Raw genomic sequence first — 22,490 nt, 5'->3', positions numbered from 1 at the left:
GGGACACCGAGGCGGGGGGGAAAAGGTTCTCTGGACGCGAGGAGCGTGAAACCCCGCTAGCGCGTGGAACTGGAGCGAGCCAAGGTAACGCTGCCGCCCGGCGTGGGGCAGGGGGGGAAGGGGGGGATAAGAAGCCTGCCTCGCAAGGTGCTTCTGGCGGGCTGTCGCGGCGCGCTTCTCTCCCCCCGCCCTCCGGGGCTCGCGGCAGGACGGCGTGCCGCTCCGTTCCATGGCGACGGGCGCTCCGGAAGTGGCGTCACCGCCCGGCATATCCGCCTGCTCCGGGCGGTGCAGCGCGAGCGCGTGAGGAGAGCCCTGGGAGCCGGTCTGCTCCGCGCCAGGGGCCGGCCACAAGGTAGGCGCTCCCGCCGGCTCCTTGCAAAGACCGAGGCGGGACGGCGGATGGAGGACGCCTCGCGCCAGGCATGGAGCTTCCCCCCCTCTGGGTGGGTGTCGAGGGGGGAATGCTGGAGGGGAGCGGAGGAGGAGCGCCGGGGAGGCTCTGCGGACAGAGGCGGTGTGTGTGTGTGTGTGTGTGCGGGGGGGGGTAGCTGGGAAGGTCTGCGGTCCGGGGGAGGGGAGGCGTGAGGGAATCGAAAGCCATTACGGGAAGGGGGGTTTTGGGGGTTCTTTTTGGGGTCTGGGGGTGATTTTGACCCGCGGGGGTAGTAGCAGCGTAGGCGAGCGTGAGCGAGGTTGGTGCATCAGCAAAAGAGGTGCATTCAGAGTTGGAGCGTAAGGTGCTCTATGGGCCGCTTAGGCGCAGGAGGTTTTGCCTTGGGTTGGCCGCTCTAGATGCACATCCCCCCCCCATCTGAATTCTCAAAACTCAACAAAAAGCCCCCGTGCATCTGCTGCAAATCCAAGGCAAAACCTTCCATGCATAAGTGGCCGTAGACTTACATTGTGTAGTCGGTTTTGATGTGGATGAAGAGTGGATACCAGCAGCCGCAGCAGTAAATAGCAAAGCCCGCCGGGGTTACTGCGAAATAATTTCATCTCATTTACAATAAAGTGCCAGAAGAACGTCATGAGAGTTCCAGCTGAAATCAGTAGCAAAGGGGCAGGGGGAGATCCTTGTCCAGTATGCTAGGATTGCACATGTCTGCATACTTCTTTTGTTTTTGTTTTTTTAAGTGATTTTTTAAAAAAGACTGCAGATAGAAGTAGGTAAATAATTTATCTGAGAACTAGGCTGGGATTTGGATTCAGAGTGGATGCTGGATGGAAATTCAGCTTCCTTTTTAATATGGGCCTCTTGTTCTCTCCCCTTTTACTTTGACCCTGCAACTGTACGCCACTGGCGTACTTAATTAACCTTGTGAGAAAGCCCTTTGGATCATCCTGCCAACTTGGCTTAAATCTGTGCCGTTCCCCTGGTGATACACAGAGGAGCTTGAGTGAAATCCCCTTGGCAATAGCTTTCTACTGGACAGGGACATTCAACACCTGATACTAATGTCTGGCAGTTCTTTTTGAGCCTGCTGTATATTTTTACACAACACCGATGCATGTTAGGTTATCATAATTGCTTTATTAGTTACATTTAGTTTTTTTCAAAGAACAGATCTTGAGGATTTTTTTAACAATGCCAAATCATTGTGAATTAGCCATTCTGTTCTAACTTGCACCCTGATCCTGTATATTTACTTGAATGTGAGTCGTGATGGGTTCAGAGAGGCTTAACCTCCTAGCTGAGTAGGCATAGGGTTGCATTGGCAGATGGTGCTTAACATTTGACAGAAAAAAATTGTTGTGTGGACTAATACAATTAATGTATTGTGAATATTTGCAATACAGTGTTCAGAGAATTTTTTTTGAAATGTGTGTTATTTGTGCATAAAGCAGGAGTGGATGGGTGTCTGTTTTTTTGAGCAAAAGGCGTGTGTGGTTGAGGGATGCTGAATGCTCTCTTCTTACCACCTGTCATTCCATCACTTCAGGCAATGTCTTCCCAGCTCACCTGCCTCTCAGCATCAGAACAGGGCTGGGAGAGAACTGTTTGTAGTGAAGGAGTACAGTCGTACAAGGCAGTGTAGAACGAAGAGAGTCGGCTTCCTTTACCCACACACACTTTTTGTTGTGAAAATTAGACTGCCCTTCCCATTCCCTGCTTCATGTGTGAAAATAAAATGTAAACACCAAAAATGACTTTTTCCTGTCCTAGTCTGGTCTTTATGCACTGACCATAAAAGGAAAAGTACATGATTTGATAGTGTGAACACAACTAATGACTTTTGTGAAACAAGGTGTCTTGAATAGAGAATGGGTTACGTGCTACATTAGGAAAACAACATTATACTTGTAATATGCGCAGCCTAATCCTCTTTTTTGGAAAGCTACTGAAGGACAGCTAGAGTCAGATAAGTAGAGCAAATAAGGAATATTCAGGAAGATAAATTAATTTTTAAATGCAGTTAAGGGGGTTTCTCCTATTAATGCTATCTTAATAAATTTGTTAACTTTGCTGTTTAAAGTAAAATATCATGTATATCTAGGGTAGTTCTTGCTTTGACAGTTATACAACTATTCCTTAACATTGAGTTTATTGTCTTTTGAAGCTCATGTTATTGAATTAAATTGTGTGTCATGGATGATGCTGCTTTGTCACTTGGAGCGATAGATGTTTCTTATTCGTCATCTTCAGCAGAATGCACTGTATCTAGATGTAAACACTCCAGTGAAGAATGGGTAAGCAAAATTACTTAAGTGGAAGAGTAGTTTACTTAACCTGAAGATTATTTTCCTATCACAAACGTGAATGGAAAAATAAACCCATACTGCTGCTTATGTCAGAAAAATTAGCAATCAACATGCATTTATGATGAAGAATGGTTGAGGCATGTGGTAAGAATAATTACAACATCTGTTCAGTTATCTAGAGTTTCTTGTGCTAGTCATCACATCTGTGACTCCTAATATGTAGATTGTACTCTACTTGCAATACTATCAGTCAGAAACAAATCAAGTAAATGTAATTTATATATATATTTATATGCACGTACACACACAAATATATGGTGTGACCAAATACTTATTGCTCAGTACAACAGATATGAGCGAGAGAGAGAGAAAGAGAGCTTGGAAAATATTTCTAGGAAATCTAGTGTACATAGAAAAGCACACTCTTGTTCTGAAGTAGGAATATGGAGCAATGAATAAATGTGCTTGGGTGGAGCAGTTGGATAGTCATGAAATGGAGGAGGAGATGAGGATAGCAGAGTAGGGGAAATAGGATTATGCAGTGCTCAAGGCTGGAGCCACTGCTGGAGCTTGAAGCACATGAGTGAAGACATGGTCAGCGTTGAAAGAAAATAGGATTACTGTGTTTCAGAATAACTATTTCTAAATGAGAACATGTTGCCATAATTAACAAAAGAGGCTGTGGGTGAATGATTTGGCTTTTAGAGCTGACTGAATAGATTGATATCAAAGCGAAGAATCTGAGGGACTATAAAAAGAAAAGAGCTGGAAGACACTTCAGGGCTGTAAAATTGCCTGTGGGAGAATCATAATATCATACTTAGTAATAAGACAGCTAAGGAAAGACTATAATAATTAAAAGTACATAATTTCACATTTTTCTTTTTAAAATTCAGGATAGATGTTAGTCAAATTATGTACCTATCTGCAGTGAATCATTTCTTTTATTGGAAGTGTTTATTGTGTTTTATAGGTGTCTTTTTAAACTTTCTTGTAAACAGATCTGTGTATATATGTATGCTTGATATAGAGCTTTAATCTCTGTATGGTGAGCTTTACCTTAACATTCTTTAATTTATTTACAGGCCAATCCTATGAAGGTTTACTCAGAAATAAGGCCCACCGAATTCAATGGAGTTTATTTCTGAGTAAACTTGCATAGGAGGAAACAAAAAAGGATTACAGTTCTCCACAAACCCCATTCACCTCAGTGGGGCTTGTGAAGGATTGTAGCCCGTATTCTCTACATTTTGTACAACATCTGTTATTGATGTTACTAAAGAAGTTTTTTTCTCAGTATATTATTCTGATCCATAACACTTTGAAATTTTTAAGGAGTTGCTAGTATTAAGTAAACATCAGAAAAAAATTATTATAGCCTCCTTTCCATAGTTTTTGGGAATGTAATTATGAAGACAATACTTTACTTTGATCAAAGCTTCTGACATCACAATATTTACTCAAAATGTAATAATTAAAGTAGCAATTAAAATTATTACAGCTGGCTAACTTTGTCAGGCTTTCTATTTTGTAAGCGTAGGCATAGAAAATATATTTTTCTATTGTTCTTTCTTTGTGTACATTGATTGGATTTTAAGATCATGGGAGGTTTTGGACCTGGTTCATGATTAGTTCTTAAAAGATTAATCTTTACGTCATATTTAATTGACCAGTGTCCTTAATCTCCAAGGGTAAGGTCTAGTCAAAGTTATGTCCCAACTACTTCAGTGGGAAAGTTAAGCACATTCTTGAATATCTCTGGATCAATGATTTGTAAAAGTGCTTAGTCTGGTTGGGATATTTATTAAGGGGTTACACATTTGTTGTTACATGCTTTCTTTATTGACATTTTTTAAAACATGCATTGTCATACTTGTTTTCTAGGGCGAATGCAATTCTAGACCTACTGTTTTTCGGTCAGCCACTTTAAAATGGAAAGAAACTCTGCTGGGCAGGAAAAGACCATTTGTGGGACGTTGTTGCTACGTATGCACTCCCCAAAGCCGGGTAATCTGGGCTACGTTGATAACAAATTGAAACAGCATTTGAATAGTTTGCTAAGTTTCAGCGTTAAAGTCATTGTGTGCTCTCATCCTATTGCCTATTCTAACTATATAATCTCAGATCCCAACAGGACATAGTATTAAGCTGAAAACCGTAATTGTATTTGTATCTGTCACGTTTGTATCTCATACATTGTTCAAGGAATTTAGGTAGGCCCACATGATTATACTCGTTTTATCACAACAATCCTGGAAAATATTTTAGGATGAGAGAGGGTGACTGACCCAAGGTCACCCACAGTGCAGTCCTAAACAGAGTCACATCCTTCAAGGTCTGTTGAAATGACTCCTTGGTTGTGTGGGACACTAGCCATTGTACCACCGTGGCCCTCAATATGTATGACATGTGAATACTGTGATTATATTTTTTTTTCCTGATAAAACTGTCTGTTATTTTCAGGATAAGCTTTTTAATCCTAGTATCCCTTCTTTGGGCCTTCGTAATGTCATCTACATTAATGAAACACATACCCGGTAAGTTGGATTGTAAAAACAATTAATAGTACAAGGATAACTATGTGTCGTATTATGTATTATTGTTAAGATTAAGCTCAAGACCTTTGGTCAAAGGAGCTAGTAAATAAATGGAAATGGCTTCATGATAACTATGTGTCTAAATCTCATTAACTAAAATGATAATCTCTGTGTTACGCTGAATTTAGCTGATTATGGTTTTTTGACATTCACAGTAAATAAAATATGTAAATATTTGACAGTGGTTTACAGTAATGAGAACATGTGAGAGGCTGTGAAGAATCACAAACAGATTAGTTAAAAATATTGTCGAAGGCTTTCACGGTCAGAGTTCATTGGTTCTTGTAGGTTATCCGGTCTGTGTAAACGTGGTCTTGGTATTTTCTTTCCTGACATTTCGCCTGCAGCTGTGGCAGGCATCTTCAGAGGAGTAACACTGAAGGACAGTGTCTCTCAGTGTTACTCCTCTGAAGATGCCTGCTACAGCTGCTGGGGAAATGTCAGGAAAGAAAATACTGGTTTACAGTAATGAGAACATGTGAGAGGCTGTGAAGAATCACAAACAGATTAGTTAAAAATATTGTCGAAGGCTTTCACGGTCAGAGTTCATTGGTTCTTGTAGGTTATCTGGGCTGTGTAACCGTGGTCTTGGAATTTTCTTTCCTGACATTTCGCCAGCAGCTGTGGCAGGCATCTTCAGAGGAGTAACACTGAAGGACAGTGTCCTTCAGTGTTACTCCTCTGAAGATGCCTGCCACAGCTGCTGGCAAAATGTCAGGAAAGAAAATACCAAGACCACGGTTACACAGCCCGGATAACCTACAAGAACCAGATTGGTTAACATTTGAAAATTTTCAATCTCTTTAATGCTAAGAATTGTAGCAAGCATTACCCAGTACTGTCATTAGTTAGATGAGGTCAACCTCAAACGAAAATAGTTGATGTGTATGTTCTTGACATGTCTACTGTCACTTTATCTAGCTACAAAAGTGCATGCGTAATCCCACTGCATTCTTCCCATGTGAAGCCTGATAGCAATATTATATATAATCCCACTGGATATAAGTTATAACGTGCAACATGCATTAAACAGGCATAAATATGGCTTGCTTGTCAGTGATATCTTGCGACAGTGGATAGTTTAGTCAGCGATCTTAGTGACTAACCATGCAATCCTGAAGGGGGGCGGACCCACATAGGAACTAGTGTGACCTCTACGCCAGCATCCATGCCACTTGCGCCATGCAAACTGGCACAGACTCTGGCACAGGGCAACTTATGCCAGTCCCGGAGCACCACGCAGCAGTGCGAGCCTCCCATGCCTGTGCTGCCTTCCTGGCAGTGTATGTCCGGCGTGAGCACTCCTGGGGGTTGTTCCTGGGGTGTTCCCTGGGGAGGAGCTGCTTTTAGGCAGCTTCCTAACCCCTTTCGGGCTGGAAAGGAGCCATTTTGCAGGTGTCAAGATACACCTGTAAAATCATGGCGCAGCCCCGTGGAACTCTATAGAGAATTCCATGGGGTTTTTCTCCAAAAATACTTGTTCCTTTATTTTTCGGCTTGCTGTGGCTGCACCACCTATCTACTCTCCCTTCGGAAATGGGCTGTCTGGCTAATAAACAAGTCCATATGTTGAAGAAAGGCAAAACATCCCCAATATTGCTATCCAGTTTCATTTTGTGTAAGTAAAGCCTTCTTTCCTGTAAGGCTGACAAGTGCATGAAGCAAAATGTATCCCTTGAGTTCGTTCAAGAAAAAGTGTCTTGGTTAATTATATATACGGTCAACTCAATACTGACTATAGCAGCCTGTACTTTATCTGAAATAAAAATAATTCCTAGTCCTGGGTGAGGAGAAAAAAATAATCAAATTGAAATTAGAGGATGTGAGTGTTTGTTTTTCAGATAGATGTACCGTATTTTTCGCTCCATAAGACGCACCTGACCATAAGATGCACCTAGTTTTTAGAAGAGGAAAACAAGAAAAAAAAATATTTTTTTAAAGACCTGGTGGGGGGTCTTTAAACTCCTCCGCGCTGCCATCCCAGGCAGCACAGAGCACTTTCAAGACCCCCGCCCTGCTTCCAGGGAGTCCCTGGAACCGCGGTGGGGGTCTTTAAACTCTTCTGCGCTGCCTGGGATGGCAGCGTGGAGAACTTTCAAGATCCCCCGCCCGGCTTCCACAGCGTGGAGAAGTTTAAATACCCCCCCCCCCTGTCCAAGAACTGACCATGGCCAATCCTGCTTAGTTCCCATGTTCTGATGAGCCTGGGCTAAACTAGCCTATTTGGGTTGCTCAACTCAAAAATAAGCCATGCTTTATTTGTGTGTGTGTTTCCTCCCAAAAAAGTGTTCTTAGCATTGCAGCCCAAGCTACATATTAGTAGATTTCTACAGCTAGAGTTACAACGCCATAAACTAAAGTGAAAAATGCCTTTCTGGGATAAATGCATTGTTGACAGTGCCAAAGCACACCACTCCTAGGGTTGCCAATTCTGGGAATTCCTGGAGATTAGGGGGTGGAGTATGGGGAGGGCAGGGACCTCAGCAGGTTATAATGCCATAGAGTCCAGGGGAACTGATCTCTGTAGTCTGGACATCAGCTGTAACTCCTGGAGATCTCCACCAGGAGGTTGGCAACCAAACTCCAGTTCAATTTTTCCTTAAGAGCCTGTTACCTTCTAAATCATATACTACGCTGGCCAATGGCCGTAACAATAAATGGAAATGGAAATCATATATATAGGTTCTAGTTGACAGATACCTGAAGGAATGCACCTAACACACTAGTTGATTAGAGGAAAGGGAGCCATTACACAGATTGCATGATTCCCCCTCCCCCCCATTATATTTGCTAAAACTCAGATTTATTGCAGCTATTTTGCAAAGTAGCAGCTAAAGTGAAGGCAGCTGGAAGAGAAAGGCTGTTTTAGCTGGGCTCGATTCCTTTCCCTTCTTGGCTGAGAGGCAACAAGAGGCTCATCGCCCACCCACACTCTCCTCTCCAGCACCTGCGCCTCTACCTGTCGCCTCCATGAGCTGGACAAGGAAGTCCTCAATCAAACAGCCCCACGCTAGGGTGCCTCTCAATCTCACCGCGTTGCATTTGGGGATTTGTAGTCTTCGTTCCCTGGCAGGCCACCCCAAGGAGCAGAGGCAGGACAGGGAGCGACTTGCTCCTTCTCCTCGGGCGGTGCCGTTTTTCCATTCAGCGCGCCGGGCGCTGAACGCAAACCGTTTGGGCTTTGCGGCCCAGCCGGAGTTTTTTAACCAAGGCCAAGAACTACATTTCCCAGCCTGCTGCGGGAGAACGGGCTAACCCCCTTTCTTGCTGCAGGTTGATCGCCTGGGCTGCAGATGAGCCAAAGAGAAAACGGTGCAAAAAAGAAAAGAGGGAAGGAGGGGGGGTTGGGGGAGAGGCAGGAGGAGAAGGACCCCCTCGGCTGGCGAATTATGCATGCACTATGCGAGCTCTGAGAGAATGGCCGTGGAAGGTAAGGGCTGCCTTTTCTTTGCGGTCGCCCCCCCTTCCACCTGCACCCGCTTCCATTCCTCCTCCTTACCTGAGGGGGGATGAGGACAGAAGAGTCGCCGGCTAGAAAGGGCCAGGGCAATGATCAGATGGAGAGGCCGAGGAGGAGGAGGAGGAAGCGGCCGGCGCAGCTGGCTTTTTTGCAAAAAGGTGCAGGGCTCGGCGGAGAGGCGTTTTGCATGCATGGCCGCCGGGCTGCGGACGGACGTGGAGAAGCTACCCGAGACCGGCCAGAGAGGGATCCCCCTCCCACCTTTGCATGCAAGGGGCACCTTCCCACCTCGGCCCGGCTGGGGGCATGCTAACGGCTTGCAATCGCCTCTTCAAGCTTTGAACCCCAACTTCTTTGGAAAGCAAGGTGGTTTTGTTTTTGTTCAAGAGGGCTCTGTGCCTACCGCATAATCGACACCCCCCCCCCCAAATATATGACGTGAAGGCTCACTCCTCCTTTACTTTCCTTCCCAAATGTGAGTGTTTTAACTGGTGACCCTGGGCCTTGTTTATGTTTATATATATATTTTACAGTGTTTCTTAAAAGTGACTAAAGTATCCTGTCCCGGGAAGGGGGGCAGTGGGTCTTTAAACTGCTCTGCGCTGACTGCCCAGGCAGCGCAGAGCAGATTAATCTCCCCCCGCGCTTCCCAGTCCTGAGGCTCAGCTGTTGGGCGGGGATTCTGCACTGCGCTGGGCGGCTGGCAGGGGCCTCCCGCCACCAGCTGGCTGGTGGCGTCCCAGCCGGCTCCCGGGGCGTCCCGGCTCCGTGCCCCGCTGCATTCGCTCCATAAGACACAATGACATTTTCCCTCGCTTTTGAGGAGGAAAAAAATGTGTCTTATAGAGCGAAAAATATGGTATATATGAAACTCATTTAATTCCAGGGGGTGCAAAACACTTGATTCAAATTGCTTTGAAAATCCAAGCTTTGTATTTTGTTTAAAAAAACTGCAAGAAACAAAAATATTTTCTCATACCCCCTTTGTAATGACCAGTGTTTAAAATCAGCACTGCTTGGATTTTTCTCTTGTATGTTCGTGCTTGGAAAGCAGCAGAATGTATATTCAGTCAACAAGACAGTCAGTGTATACATTGGTTACCTTTAGTTGGAAGGTGGCTGGTAAGTGCCAAAAATGAATGAGTTCTTGAGATGTTTTACAAATGCTTGCTACAGACTGATCCCTCTTAAATGACTATGGTCAAGATTTGAAGAGCCTTAAGTTTTTCTTTTGATACCTGTTGCATTCTGAATCACAAACTCCCTCAGGAAACCACTTTCACTTTCAAAAGTGGTTTGCCTTGTGGCAAATGAACTGTAGTTTTAGAAGTATAATTCAAAAATCTTAGGGCAAACAGAAGCTATAGCATTGATCTTTGAATTCTGACTGATATGTGTGTGTGTCAGCTAAGACAAATGTGTCATTATCCAGAAAGTTGTTTCCTAGTTTACTGTCATTTCTAAAATCTGATTTATTATTGGCTACATTACATTTAAATTTTACCTATGTCTTGTTAGTTACATCTGAAATTGAAGGGCTGCTAGCATCAGACTTCCTTAAGACTTATGGGCTCAGGATTCATTAGTAGGGCAGGGAGTGTTGTGGAAATCTTTCAGATTCTACTTGTACTCCTGATGTAATTCTCTTAAAGCATCAAAATGTGGATTAAAAATATAATTGTAAAGTGTCCTGGAGACCCATGGTCTCAAAGAGCTCTGCTCTCATCAAATACTAACTTATTCGTGGTCCCCGGCCCGAGAGATATCTCTCTGTCCTCAACTAGGGCCAGAGCTTTTTCGGCTCCAGCCTGGTGGAATTCTCTGTCAAATGAGACCAGAACCCTGTGTGACCTATTGCAGTTCCACAGGGACTGTAAGACAGAGTTGTTCCACCAGGCCTATAGTTGAGGTAGGGTTGCCAACCTCCAGGTACTAGCTGGAGATCTCCTGCTATTACAAGTGATCTCCATACGGCAGAGATCAGTTCACCTAGAGAAAATGGCCACTTTGGCCTTTGGACTCTATGGTATTGAAGTCTGTCCCCTCCTCAAACCCCACCCTCCTCAGGCTCTGCCCCCAGAACCTCCTGCCGGTAACAAAGAGGGACCTGGCAACCCGAGGTTGAGGGCAGCAGAAGTTTCCATCATAGCTGGCCTCCCTGTACCACCGTACCATCTATGTTCCATTTTTTATTTAGTTTTACCGAAACCTATCTGTTTCCTACCTGAAAACTTCACACTACTGATATAGAAGATGTTCGGGAGCCACCTGGATTTAAATCGTCTAATTTTAAATTGTTAGATTATATTTTAGATTATAATTATTTATTATATTGTATTTATTATATTGTATGAGGTTAATTAATTGAGGTTATTATATTGTATGAGGTTAATTACTGTGGATGTTCAGAACTGGATGTTAGTCACCCTGAGCCCTACCCTGGTAGGGAAAGGGCAGGATAAAAATCTAATAAAATCAATAAAAAAATAACCAGAAAACCCAAATCTAATCATGAAAGTATGTACATTTGCATGTTTATATGATTTTCATTTAAAATCTAATAATACTCCCATGGGGGAATTTTATTTGTGCAGGGTTTGGTTGGATAGTAATAACAGTGCTCAATATATATGAAAATCACAATAAAGACCTGAGGGAAACGTTGAAGTTCCTTGACTCTTGAAAGCTTGCAGAGGCCTTTTCTGGTTTCTAAGGCATTAGCAGATGTTACCTGCCCATTTTGAAATTTGTTTCAGTTCCGATGGCACAATCATGGTTGCATCACTCCGTATATTTCATGTTTGTCATCAGATGAAACATTCATATGGCCCAATATATATTGGAGCAGGGGAAAGGCAAGGTGCATTAGTGCTGGGATGCTGCATTTAGTCAGCTTTGATCTTCACTGGGTGACTAATACCTTTTCTAAATCGGTAGGTATTAGTGTCCAAAGGTCTATCGTCTTTTAACTATTTGTATATTGCCACTGCCCCAGAATAGGTGCCTTTTTTGAATGGTTAAAGGAAGTTTGAGGGAGCTTTATTTAAACAAATAAAAGCAACCTGTCGTTGGTAGGAAGATGTTGATAATATTTTCTTTTTCATACTTTGACATTTATTACTAGAACCAAAATAGCTTTAAGAAAGGTGTCTCCTTAATCCTCAGCCTCGCTAATCTAAAATCTACCCATACATTTTGTCCTCTACCAGTTAATCAAACAAAGCTTTAATTGAACGATTTATCAGTTAAAGGTTGCCATCCTAATATTTACTAGTGCTGTGTTAAACTAGTTTTTCTGGAAAATAGTTGGTTCTGATAGGGGTTATGATTGCAAAACAATGTTTTGAATGGACTCTTTCCAATGGCATACTTTAATACATAAAATGTAACATTACAGGCACAGAGGGTGGCTTGCCAGGCGGCTCTGTTACGTTCTTTTTGTACAAGAACGGGATGTTCATAAGCGTATGTTTGCTAATAATGTGGCAGAAAATGTGCTGAACAGTAGCAGGTAAGAGTAAAAATTGCAAAATGGTGTGATTTCCAGTTTCCAGTTTATGGATAGCAGCTGTTGGGTTTCTTTGGGATAGATTTCTTTGGGATAAAGGCCCTTGGCAAAGCCCCCGCTTTTGGTCAGTGATTCTACCTTTCCCCTCATGCAAGGACAAGATGCCTTGCAGGATTGGCTCCCTCATCCTTAGTACCTTCAGGTGAACCAGTTTTAGGGCATTATGTGTGCTTGTGCTAGTTAGGCCTAAGTGACCAATGAATTATGTAGTTGCACCTAGGCCTTCTGGAGTTACCAGGAACCCTGCTACTTGCTATTGTAAGTCCTGAAGGCTCTTAACATATAGGGGTTTAAAATCACATGTTTTAAAAGCAATATATACGGTTCACTTTGTGTCTCTCTTTCCCCTTATATGTTCCCTAAATGTGGAAATGAATGTAGAAAATGAATACATGTAGTATGTGGATCTTGACAAAATACACTTTCACTGGCAAGAGGCTTCATAATTTAAAACTAAAAAAAAATAACTTAAGTGGCATACTGAGCAGGGAAGTTTCTCTTTGGTTTTGGGATGTTATTTTCTTATGAACACTTTAAACAAAATCTGGTGAAATGTACAGCTAGTTCTTTAAAAGTTTGTGTTGTAATGTGCCTACATCCTTCTTCCAGTATGTATTTTAAGAATCTTTATTTTTTTCTTTGTAACTTTCAGAGTGCTGAATGCCATTGTAGAGGAGGCTTCAGAAATGTCTGCTGTAGGTGGTTCTGGTCAGCCGGACCCCAGAATCCACAGTAAAGTCAAAAAGAAAGCTAGAAGAATTGTTCAGGAAATGGTAGCAAATGTCTCACCTTTTTTAATCAGGTAATAAGGCTAGTTTAAGGAAATAGGTTCATCCTTCATAGATGCTTAATTTTTTCCTACTTGTCCAAATTTTTGGCTTAGTTATTTGTGGTGTAAGCTAAATTCAAATAATATACATATTCTAATGTGAATAATGACCTTTTCAATGGTCAAATCTAAAACTATTTATGACAAAATATTCTTCTAAGTTTTAAGTTATATTGGCACAACAGCATTATCTGTTTTTGAGGTCTAAACTGGGTTAAAGCATCTTGCTACATTTTCTAGGTCTTTGACTTTATGTAAACCGTTCAAGTACAATTTTTACAGCTCTGGATCATAATATAGCCTAAAACCCTTATGCTTCTGTGAATATATAGCATTTTGTGTTTAATTCAGCATTTTTTCTATTCTACTGTTGATTGATGATGTTATGCGTCTACAGTAGTGTAGGTTTTAAAGTCAGAACATATATGTACATTTCTGCTAGGTCAGAATTGTTTCTGATTATAACAGAAGGTAAAAATCTGTATGTAAAACATTAATTCTGTTACATGGTTCAACTTTTATTACCCCTTTAGGTTAACAGGATGGGTATTGCTGAAATTATTCAACAGCTTTTTTTGGAATATCCAGATTCACAAAGGCCAACTGGAGATGGTGAAAGCTGCAACTGAGGTAAAAAAAAAAAAAAAAACAGCTGAGAGAGAATGCAGCGTGTAAACACAGAATGCATCATACAACCAGACTTACTATAGCATGCTGCATATCCTGTTGCCATAGTTGGTAGCTAAAATGGCTGAACAAGCAGGATCTTTGGCTTTGCCCACTGACCAATTCCTATAGGTTCAGAGACAGAACTTTTTAAACAGCAACAAAGGGAGGAATCCATCAAAGCCTCTGCTGATGTTGGAGAAGGAGGTAGGGTCCCTGCACATCTTAATAATGGGGTAGGAGCAGGTTTGCCAGACCCCTGCCTCAAGCAGGCATTTTCTCACTGCTACTCAGCTGGCTGGTGGGGAGTGGGTGGGGGGAGAGATGGTGGCAAATGAGGGGGATGCCAGCAGCCTCCCAATGCAGCAGCCTCCCAGTGCACTAGTCTCCAGCTGGGAGGCGGGAGGGGCGCACAGAGCCAGCTCGCGCCATTCCAGCGTGCCCAGTCGGCTCTGTGCGCCCCCCCGGCTCCCAGCTGGGAGGCGGGCGGGGCACAGGCACGCGCCGTTCCAGCGTGCTCAGCTGGCTCTGTGTGCCCCCCCGCCTCCCAGCTGGGAGGCGGGAGGGGCGCACAGAGCCAGCTCGGCGCTCTGGAACAATGCGAGCCTGCTCTGTGCACCCCGACGGCCAGCTGGGAGGTGGGCGGGGTGCACAAAGCCAGCTGGGCGCGCTGGAACGGCGCGAGCCGGCTTTCCCCGCCTGCCTCCCAGCGCGCCCAGCCGGCTCTGTGCGCACATTCACTCCATAAGATGCACAGACATTTCCCCTTACTTTTGAGGAGGAAAAAAGTGTGTCTTATGGAGCGAAAAATACGGTATGTCCCCCTGACTGGCAGCCCTAGGTACAAGTGGATTAATATTTGCAATTCAACATCTTCACAGTTGTAGGCTAGGAACTGTTGCATCAGTATCCTTTTTATGTTTTAAAAAAGTGCATTATTCCTATAAAGAAACCATTTGGGGCCTAGTTCTCATTAAGATGGTAAGCTTATGTTTGGGCTTACTGCTTCATATTTACAAGGGCTCATGGTATTGAAAGCTTTTTCATCCAAAATATTACTGCATAGAAAATTAGCATGTCAGGTAGATGGTTAAGCCAGAATCCTCCTTCATGATATCCAGTTTTCTGCTCTTTTATGAAGGGGCATTTAGTCTGTCCCTACCTGCAGTTTGAAAGTACAGCACAGGTATACGTTTACCGTATCAGTGAGAACTATGCTCAAATTAGAATAAGAGTTGGTTTTTATATGCTGACTTTCTCTACCACTTAAGGAAGAATCAAACCAGCATAAAATCACCTTCCCTTCCCCTCCCCACAACAAACACCCTGTGAGGTAGGTGGGGCTGAGAGAGCTCTAAGAGAGCTGTGACTAGCCCAAGGTCACCCAGCTGGCTTCATGTGTAGGAGTGGGGAAACCAACCTGGTTCATCAGATTAGCCTCTGCCGCTCATGAGGAGTGGTGAATCAAACCTGGTTCTCCAGATTACAGTTCACCACTCCAAACCATTGCTCTTAACCAGTGCACCATGCTGGAGATTAGGAGAGAGCCCATAGCTTGGTAGTAGAGCATGGTGGTAGACCATGTTTCTTGCATGCTTAAGGCTTTAGTCTCTGGTATCTCAAATGAAAGGGTCTCAAGGTAGCAAGTGTAAAGAAAGCTCTTTGTTTGAGACCTAGAATGCTGCTTCAATCCAAGCAGCCAATTCTGAGCTACACGGAACAGTGGTTTGGCTTTATATAAGAAATCATGTTTTTAATTCTTTTTGTGGAACCAAATAGTGTATAAAATAATGGGTTGGGCTTTAGATTGTCATTCTAAATTGTTCGGAGCAAAATAATTTTGATGTAATTCTAAATTGTTCAGAGCAAAATAATTTTTGAAGTAACATGTGTAGACTAGTGGTGATCCAGATGAATTTTGTGTCTTCTGGAACAAAGAGCAGCTGTAATATTTGCATCAAGATTATGTTTATTGCAAATGGTCTAGTTCAGTGGTCGGCAAACTCATTAGTCAACGGAGCCAAATATTAACAGTACAATGATTGAGATTTCTTTTGAGAGCCAAATTTATTAAACTTAAACTATATAGGTAGGTACACTGTTTATTAACTTAATAAACTTTAATTAATAATAATTATAATAATAAAGCCACCAACACAAAATAATTACAATTTTTAAATTGATGACAAAAAAAAAAACCTTCCCTCTGAGCTGGCCAGCTTGGTATCCCTGACACAGAGATCTGAGCAAGTGGGCAGCCAGCCAGCTTCCTCCTCGGCCTCTACCCTTGTGCTGCTTTATACTCCTTCCCCTTTGTGCTCTGACCCCATTCGCCCCAAGCCGAGGCTATAAACACCCCCTTCCCGTCCCTCTTCCTCTCCTTGTTGGGAGCGTCTCTACAGAGGGCAGGGGTTGCGCTTTAGACCTGCCCTGGCACTTCTGCCCGCCCTTCGCGTGCTGGGCTCGAGGCAAGGGCTTCCCTTCTTAGGTGTGCTTTCCTCGAACCTGTTCCTTCCCCCCCTCTCCCCACCAATTTACCCGCGGCTGCTGGGGCTGGTGCCTCTCCGGCCTGCCAGCCATCCAGGAATAGCCCCCCTCCGTTGCGGCTCCCTCCCGCCAACCAGCTGAGGGGCAGGCTTGTCTGCCACTATCCCGAGGTTCCAGCTTGGGGACTGCAGGCCATTGTGGCTGCCGTGACGCCTCGTTTACTGGGCGGGCTCTGCCTGGGCCGCTTTCCCCGTTCGCCAGCTGACGAGCGGGCCTTTTGGCGGCGGCTGGGGCTTACGGCGGTTCGCCGTGCTGCGGGGCGGCGATTGTGGTCGGTCCCCGCTTGTTGCCTCCGAGAGCCCCCTTCCAGGTAAGTGGGGGTGCGAGGGTTCCTCCCCCCTCCCTTGGAGGCTGCCATCCGGAGCAGGGCCTGACGAGGCATCCCGAGTGAAACCTGCTGTCGTTGTCGTCGCCGCCACCTATCCCGCCCAAGCGGCAGCGCGATGCGACCCCTGAGCCAGATGGGCGCAAGGGCAGGAAGTGACTGTGGCCACAGCAGGCCCGGGGCAGCGCAGCGCGCATGCGCCGCACCCGGCTTTTCCCTCCCTCCCCCGCCTCCTCCTCCTCCCGCTCGGAGAGCGCACACAGGTGCCAGCTGCCGCCTTCCCGCCAGGGAATAGAAAGTTGGCCGGCCCGCAAAGTGCATGGGCGCGCGCTGCAGCGCCGTGAACTCCAGCCGGCCCACTTGCTCGTGTGGGTGCCACCGCGGCGCTTTCGAGTGGGAGGAGCTACGCGGTGGAGCTCGGTGCTCCCGGCTCGCGCTGGATGCGGGGTTGCTCTTTTCCTGCTGCGGCCCCAAATAAAACCATCCCTCGGTTTGCAGTTTCTGAGGGGAAGGCTACCGCCTTCCCGCCGGGGAATAGAAAGTTGGGCCGCTGTGGAAGGTGCTGTGGCGCTCCCGGCTCGCGCTGGCAGAGCCGCACTCAAGGGGCCAAAGAGCCGCATGTGGCTCGGGAGCCACGGTTTGCTGACTACTGGTCTAGTATACTGGTTACCTGCACTGCCCCTGCAACCAAATTGCAAAATACTGTACAATGTTTATTAAAAGTTTTTTAGGGTCTCGAGCAGCAATAAGAAGTATCTTGTACTAGAGGTCAAAATATAAAAGTGATGTATTGATAAGAATTCCCTCTCCCATGGCAGCCCTTGTACTGCTCCTGGGGGTGTGTGGTCTCCTGTCTGCCACATCACCATAAAAACCTTAATGCCCTGCAAGGGGCAACTATATCAACCAGATCAAAAGCAGAATCCAAAGGTAGCAACAAGATCTCAAGCAGTCTAAATTCTTTCCCCCACCACTGAGAGTTAAGTGCCTTCAGTGTCCTGTTTTTCTTTTGAGGACGAAACATGTACCGTATTTTTCGCTCCATAAGACGCACCTGACCATAAGACGCGCCCCCCAGCTGGCCGTCGAGCGGGGAATGCCAGCTCACGCCCTCCCGACGCGCCCAGCTCTGTGCGCCCCACCCGCCTCCTAGCTGGCCGTCGGGGCAGGGAACGCCGGCTCGCGCCGTCCTGACGCACCCAGCTCTGTGCTCCCCGCCCGCCTCCCAGCTGGCCGTCGGGGTGGGGAATGCCGGCTCGCGTTGTTGCGGTGCGCCCAGCCGGCTGGCGGGAGGGGAGGGGGTCCCTCCGCCCGACTCTGGGAGTCCCGGATGGACCGGGCTAGGGTCCATAAGACACACATTCACTCCATAAGACGCACAGACATTTTCCCTCACTTTTGAGGAGGAAAAAAGCGCGTCTTATGGAGCGAAAAATACGGTACATTGCTTATCAAGCCCTTTTAGTGGGATTCCCCCTTTTCAATTTATAAACTAATAATATTCTCATACCTGAGGAGTTCCCTGAGTACATAGAAACTCTTTATCTGTAGGTGGTCTGGTTTTTCTGTCCTACTGATTGTTGTTGTGAAGGCTAAGATAAAGTATAATGAGAGGAAAGAAATGATTGGGAAATTCTCCTCCCCTGCGGGATCGTCTTAAGTACACAGGGGTTTGAGCAGCCCAGTTTCCCTTGTCTCCCTGCCTAATTTTACTGACTTTCAGCTGTTCTTATCATTTTGTACCTCTTGAAGCATGCTCAGTGCTCATAATGCTGTTTTAGGTTGCTTTTTCCTTTGGTTCATACGCAAAGCTGTTTTCTGCATATCTGGAGAGTTTGTCGAAAGTGTAGCTTAACTGGGTTGCCTGGCTTTGCTAATTTTTCAGAGGCCATTTTACTATTAGGCATAATAATGAAATAATTGCAGTGTGTACAAAGATATACAATTTTAAAAGAGCTTGCCTCAAGCGACATTACACAATGTTTGTGCATAATTTTATTCAGTGAAAATAAAATGATAATTTGCATGTAGTCAAAATCTTACTGGATTTGAGATACCTAATAACATTGATAGGTAAAACAACTTAGCATGTTTGCTGTAATTTGAATGCAACTGTTGTGTATAATAACTGTCAAACACTAAAATGTGAAAAATACTTCTGGAAAATCATTTTATTTAAATCTGGAATGCTTAGTTACCTTTTTGTGTATTTTTCCCCCTTCATACAGCTAAATTTGCCTCTTATCTTCCTACCTGTTCACAAATCTCATATCGACTACCTACTTCTCACATTCATTCTTTTCTGCCATAACATCAAGGCACCTTACATTGCAGCAGGGAATAACTTGAATATCCCCATTTTCAGGTAATGTTGTGTATACTTTCTGTTTGATGATGACCATGTTAATACCTTACCAAAATCCAATGTAAACTAACCTCCATTTCCTAAGTGCTGACACACAGAAAACTCATATGTACTTAGCAAGGAATGACTCACAGTTGTGTTAATGTAGGATTAGATTCTGTAGATTTATTCTACTAATAGTAGTAACTTCCTCTGGCGCAAGGTGTTCTCCCCTGAAGCAAGAAACTCCACGGGGCCTCTTGCATCAGGGGACTCATAACACAATAAATCCATGGGACCCAACCCATAAATAATATGGCATGCAGTTGTCACAGCAGGTTGCCAAGTGAATATAGTCAATTGTAGGATTACTTTGAAATTCATTTTTTAAAAATACCCAGTATTAAAATTCTAAAACATAGTGTATTGATTGGTTCTTGTAGGTTATCCGGGCTGTGTAACCGTGGTCTTGGAATTTTCTTTCCTGACGTTTCGCCAACAGCTGTGGCAGGCATCTTCAGAGGAGTAACACTGAAGGACAGATTGTCCTTCAGTGTTACTCCTCTGAAGATGCCTGCCACAGCTGCTGGCGAAACGTCAGGAAAGAAAATTCCAGGACTACGGTTACACAGCCCGGATAACCTACAAGAACCAATGAACTCTGACCGTGAAAGCCTTCGACAATATAGTGTATTGAAGCTGGTAAAGACTTTGGCTCCAGCCCAGCAGTATGTATCAACCAGTGGTACCATACTGGGTATTCATGTTTCCATCTGAATTAAGACATATCCTGCTAATTCTTTGAGGCTGCTTCTCATACCCAGGAAAACGGGTGCCACTTCAGCATGGTGCGGTACCATGTTGCAGAGGCGCAGATGTGAATAATGTGATCGCATGGGCGCAGAGCTACTCATATGGGTCTTCCCATGGGATTGACGCCCCTTCAGGAGGAAGGGTGCTCCTTATGAAGAAAACTCATTTGGAAATACTATGGTGTATACTTTCCAAGATTACATCTGTGCACTCCTGCTAAGTAGATCATGCCATGTTTGAGAACCTCCTGTACTTCTGTAGGCACATCTGTGAATGGCACTCTTGTCAAATATAGTAGAGCTTTTGTTCCAGTGCCATGCGCTTGGTATCAGTACTTAGCTAATCCCTGATTATATAAACTGTAAGAAAACGTTATTGTGTAACTTGTAGCACTCAAGTGCTCATCAATAAATGACAGAGTAGGCAGAAATTATAATTCTTAGTATCAATTACATGGTTCAGTCACCGGAGAATGTACATATTGCACAACTGTTTCACATTAATTGGATTCACTTACTGTTCTCACAATGTTTGAAAGCATAATTTAGATTACAGTAATTTTTTTCAAATGGAGGTTTATTTTCGGATTTCTAAGGTCTTTAAAGGTTTCAATCATTATGTATTAGCGCGTTTATTAAAGTGCCTCTTTGGCAATTGTGCCAATCATTTCGGAACATGTTAGGAAGTATATTAAGTGAGTAATAATGTTTGAATTCTGATTAGGAAATAGAATTAAGTAAGCTATTTGTTGCAAGGAGCAGGATGGCCTCCAAATTTATGGTGCTCAATCTTGAGGTCACCGGTTGCACAATACTTAATGTGCAAAAACATGCCTGTGTGGTTGAATCAATACATATCTCTAGTTCAAAGCATTGTTTATCAGGTAGTGGTGGTAACACTTGGGTAAACATAAGCATTATTATTGCACTTGCTAGCTGATCAGAATGCAGCAAAAGTATACAAGAATGCTTGAAGCCAAACTAGATACTTAATTAAGGGGGTACATAGTGTTGTGAATTTTTGGTGAGTTCTGTCATGCTTTGGTTCTGTGCATCTAAATTTCAGTGGTCGTATGATCAACTAACATGAGTGGTGTCAGAGTTAGAGTTAATATAATTTTTTCTTGTGTAAGAGAAATGATGAGCAAGTTGTAATTTTCTAATTGAAATCATTTGTGGATTTATAGTTTCTGTTAAATTTTAGTCTGTTAACTCACTAAAAGAGCCCGTGAAGAAATATTTCTTTTTCTGTAGCACCTTGATCCATAAACTTGGAGGGTTTTTTATTCGACGAAAGTTGGATGAAAGTCCTGATGGCCGGAAAGATGTTCTATACAGAGCCTTATTGCATGTGGTACGTACTCTCCCCTCCTTTTAATTTGAAGCTTACCTTTGAAATGATAATAAGCTGGGGACACAATTTCAGGCTTTAGTGTGGGGGTTCGGGTGAGGTCCACAGATTCAGGTCAAAAGTCAGAGGCCTGCTATTTCAGATTGAATTGCAAAAACAAAACCTTGTGTTCTAAGAGGGTTTGTTGTGATCATGTTTTGTTTTATATTTCATAACAACTATTTACTTTGTAGTCTGCCTTTTTTACTGGGACTCAAAGCAGATTACAAAAAAAAATCAATTGGGTAGAATAAGACATCCAGTAAACAATGTAGTACTAGCATGATAACAGAATTAGAAAACTGTCTAACGCAGGGGTGGGGAACCTTTTTCCTGCCAAGGGCAATTTGCACATTTATAACATGATTCGGGGGCCATAGCAGGTGTAGACCTCCCGGTGGGGGGGGGGGAGAGAGGCTAGGGTTGCCAGGTCTCCGGCCACCACCTGGAGCTTGGCAACCCCAGGGGAGACCATGCAGAGAAGGTCTGGAGGGCGCCCCCGCTCCCCCGGTCCTCCCCCTCCCAAACGGGAGGGCAGCCAGCGGTGGGCCCGAGCAAACGAGGTGCCAGGGGGGCGCAGCCCATGGTCGATCAGCAAGGGAGGAAGGAAGGAAAACAGAAAAAGAGGAAAAGGGAGAGAGGGAGAAAGAAATGGAAAGAGGGGGAGAAAGAAAATGACCGAGGGAGACAGACAAAGAGACCGAAAGAGAGGGAGAGAGAAAAGCCTTCCCCCCCCCACACACACACCCGCCAGCCCCACCCGACCTGGCCCCAGGTTCCATGCCCTCCCCCCCCAGAGTCCACAAAAGGCCCCCCGAAGCCCGATCGGCTCCTGTGCGCATGCTCTGCCGCGGGTCTCTTTTCCCCCCTCCCTCTCGCTGCTCAACAGCTGACAGGCAACGAGAGGGGATTACAGTGTGCCCTGGCATTCCTGCACGCTGCGCCTATAGGGGGCAGCCTTTGGGGAAGCGTCCCTTTTCCTCCTCTCGCCGACCAACAGCCGTCAGTCGGTGAAAGGAGGTCCAAAGGGTGCCGCAGCGCCCCTGCAAGCCCCAGGAACACCCTCAGGGAGGGCTGCCCTGCCTCGCACCTCCGCGGCAGGGCCCCGGAGCTCCCGAGGGCCACAAAAAATGTCCTCAGGGGCCGCATACGGCCCCCGGGCCTGAGGTTCCCCATCCCTGGTCTAACGCATGACATACTAGGATGCAAAAAGTAGATTACAAAGGTAGAAGATAATGCAGTAGAGGAA

General features: G+C 44.7%; 1 protein-coding gene across 2 annotated transcripts in view; it reads left to right on the top strand.

The window, feature by feature from the left end:
- Positions 1-2,487: 2,487 nt before the first annotated feature.
- The window catches only part of GPAM (glycerol-3-phosphate acyltransferase, mitochondrial), a 36,200-nt gene continuing 16,197 nt past the window's right edge, over positions 2,488-22,490 (top strand). For both annotated transcript variants that reach the window (XM_056849589.1, XM_056849588.1), the window contains exons 1-8: positions 2,488-2,691; positions 4,588-4,710; positions 5,167-5,240; positions 12,158-12,271; positions 12,981-13,130; positions 13,691-13,787; positions 18,924-19,060; positions 21,106-21,205. In XM_056849589.1, the coding sequence (XP_056705567.1) occupies positions 2,590-2,691; positions 4,588-4,710; positions 5,167-5,240; positions 12,158-12,271; positions 12,981-13,130; positions 13,691-13,787; positions 18,924-19,060; positions 21,106-21,205 (897 nt within the window). In that variant the 5' untranslated portion in view covers positions 2,488-2,589. The remainder of the gene's footprint in view (positions 2,692-4,587; positions 4,711-5,166; positions 5,241-12,157; positions 12,272-12,980; positions 13,131-13,690; positions 13,788-18,923; positions 19,061-21,105; positions 21,206-22,490) is intronic.

The sequence above is a fragment of the Euleptes europaea genome, chromosome 5 (assembly GCF_029931775.1).
Source record: "Euleptes europaea isolate rEulEur1 chromosome 5, rEulEur1.hap1, whole genome shotgun sequence".
Taxonomy (NCBI): Eukaryota; Metazoa; Chordata; class Lepidosauria; order Squamata; family Sphaerodactylidae; genus Euleptes; species Euleptes europaea.
The sequence above is the reverse complement of the archived record's forward strand: the minus strand, read 5'-3'. Positions and strand labels throughout refer to the sequence as shown.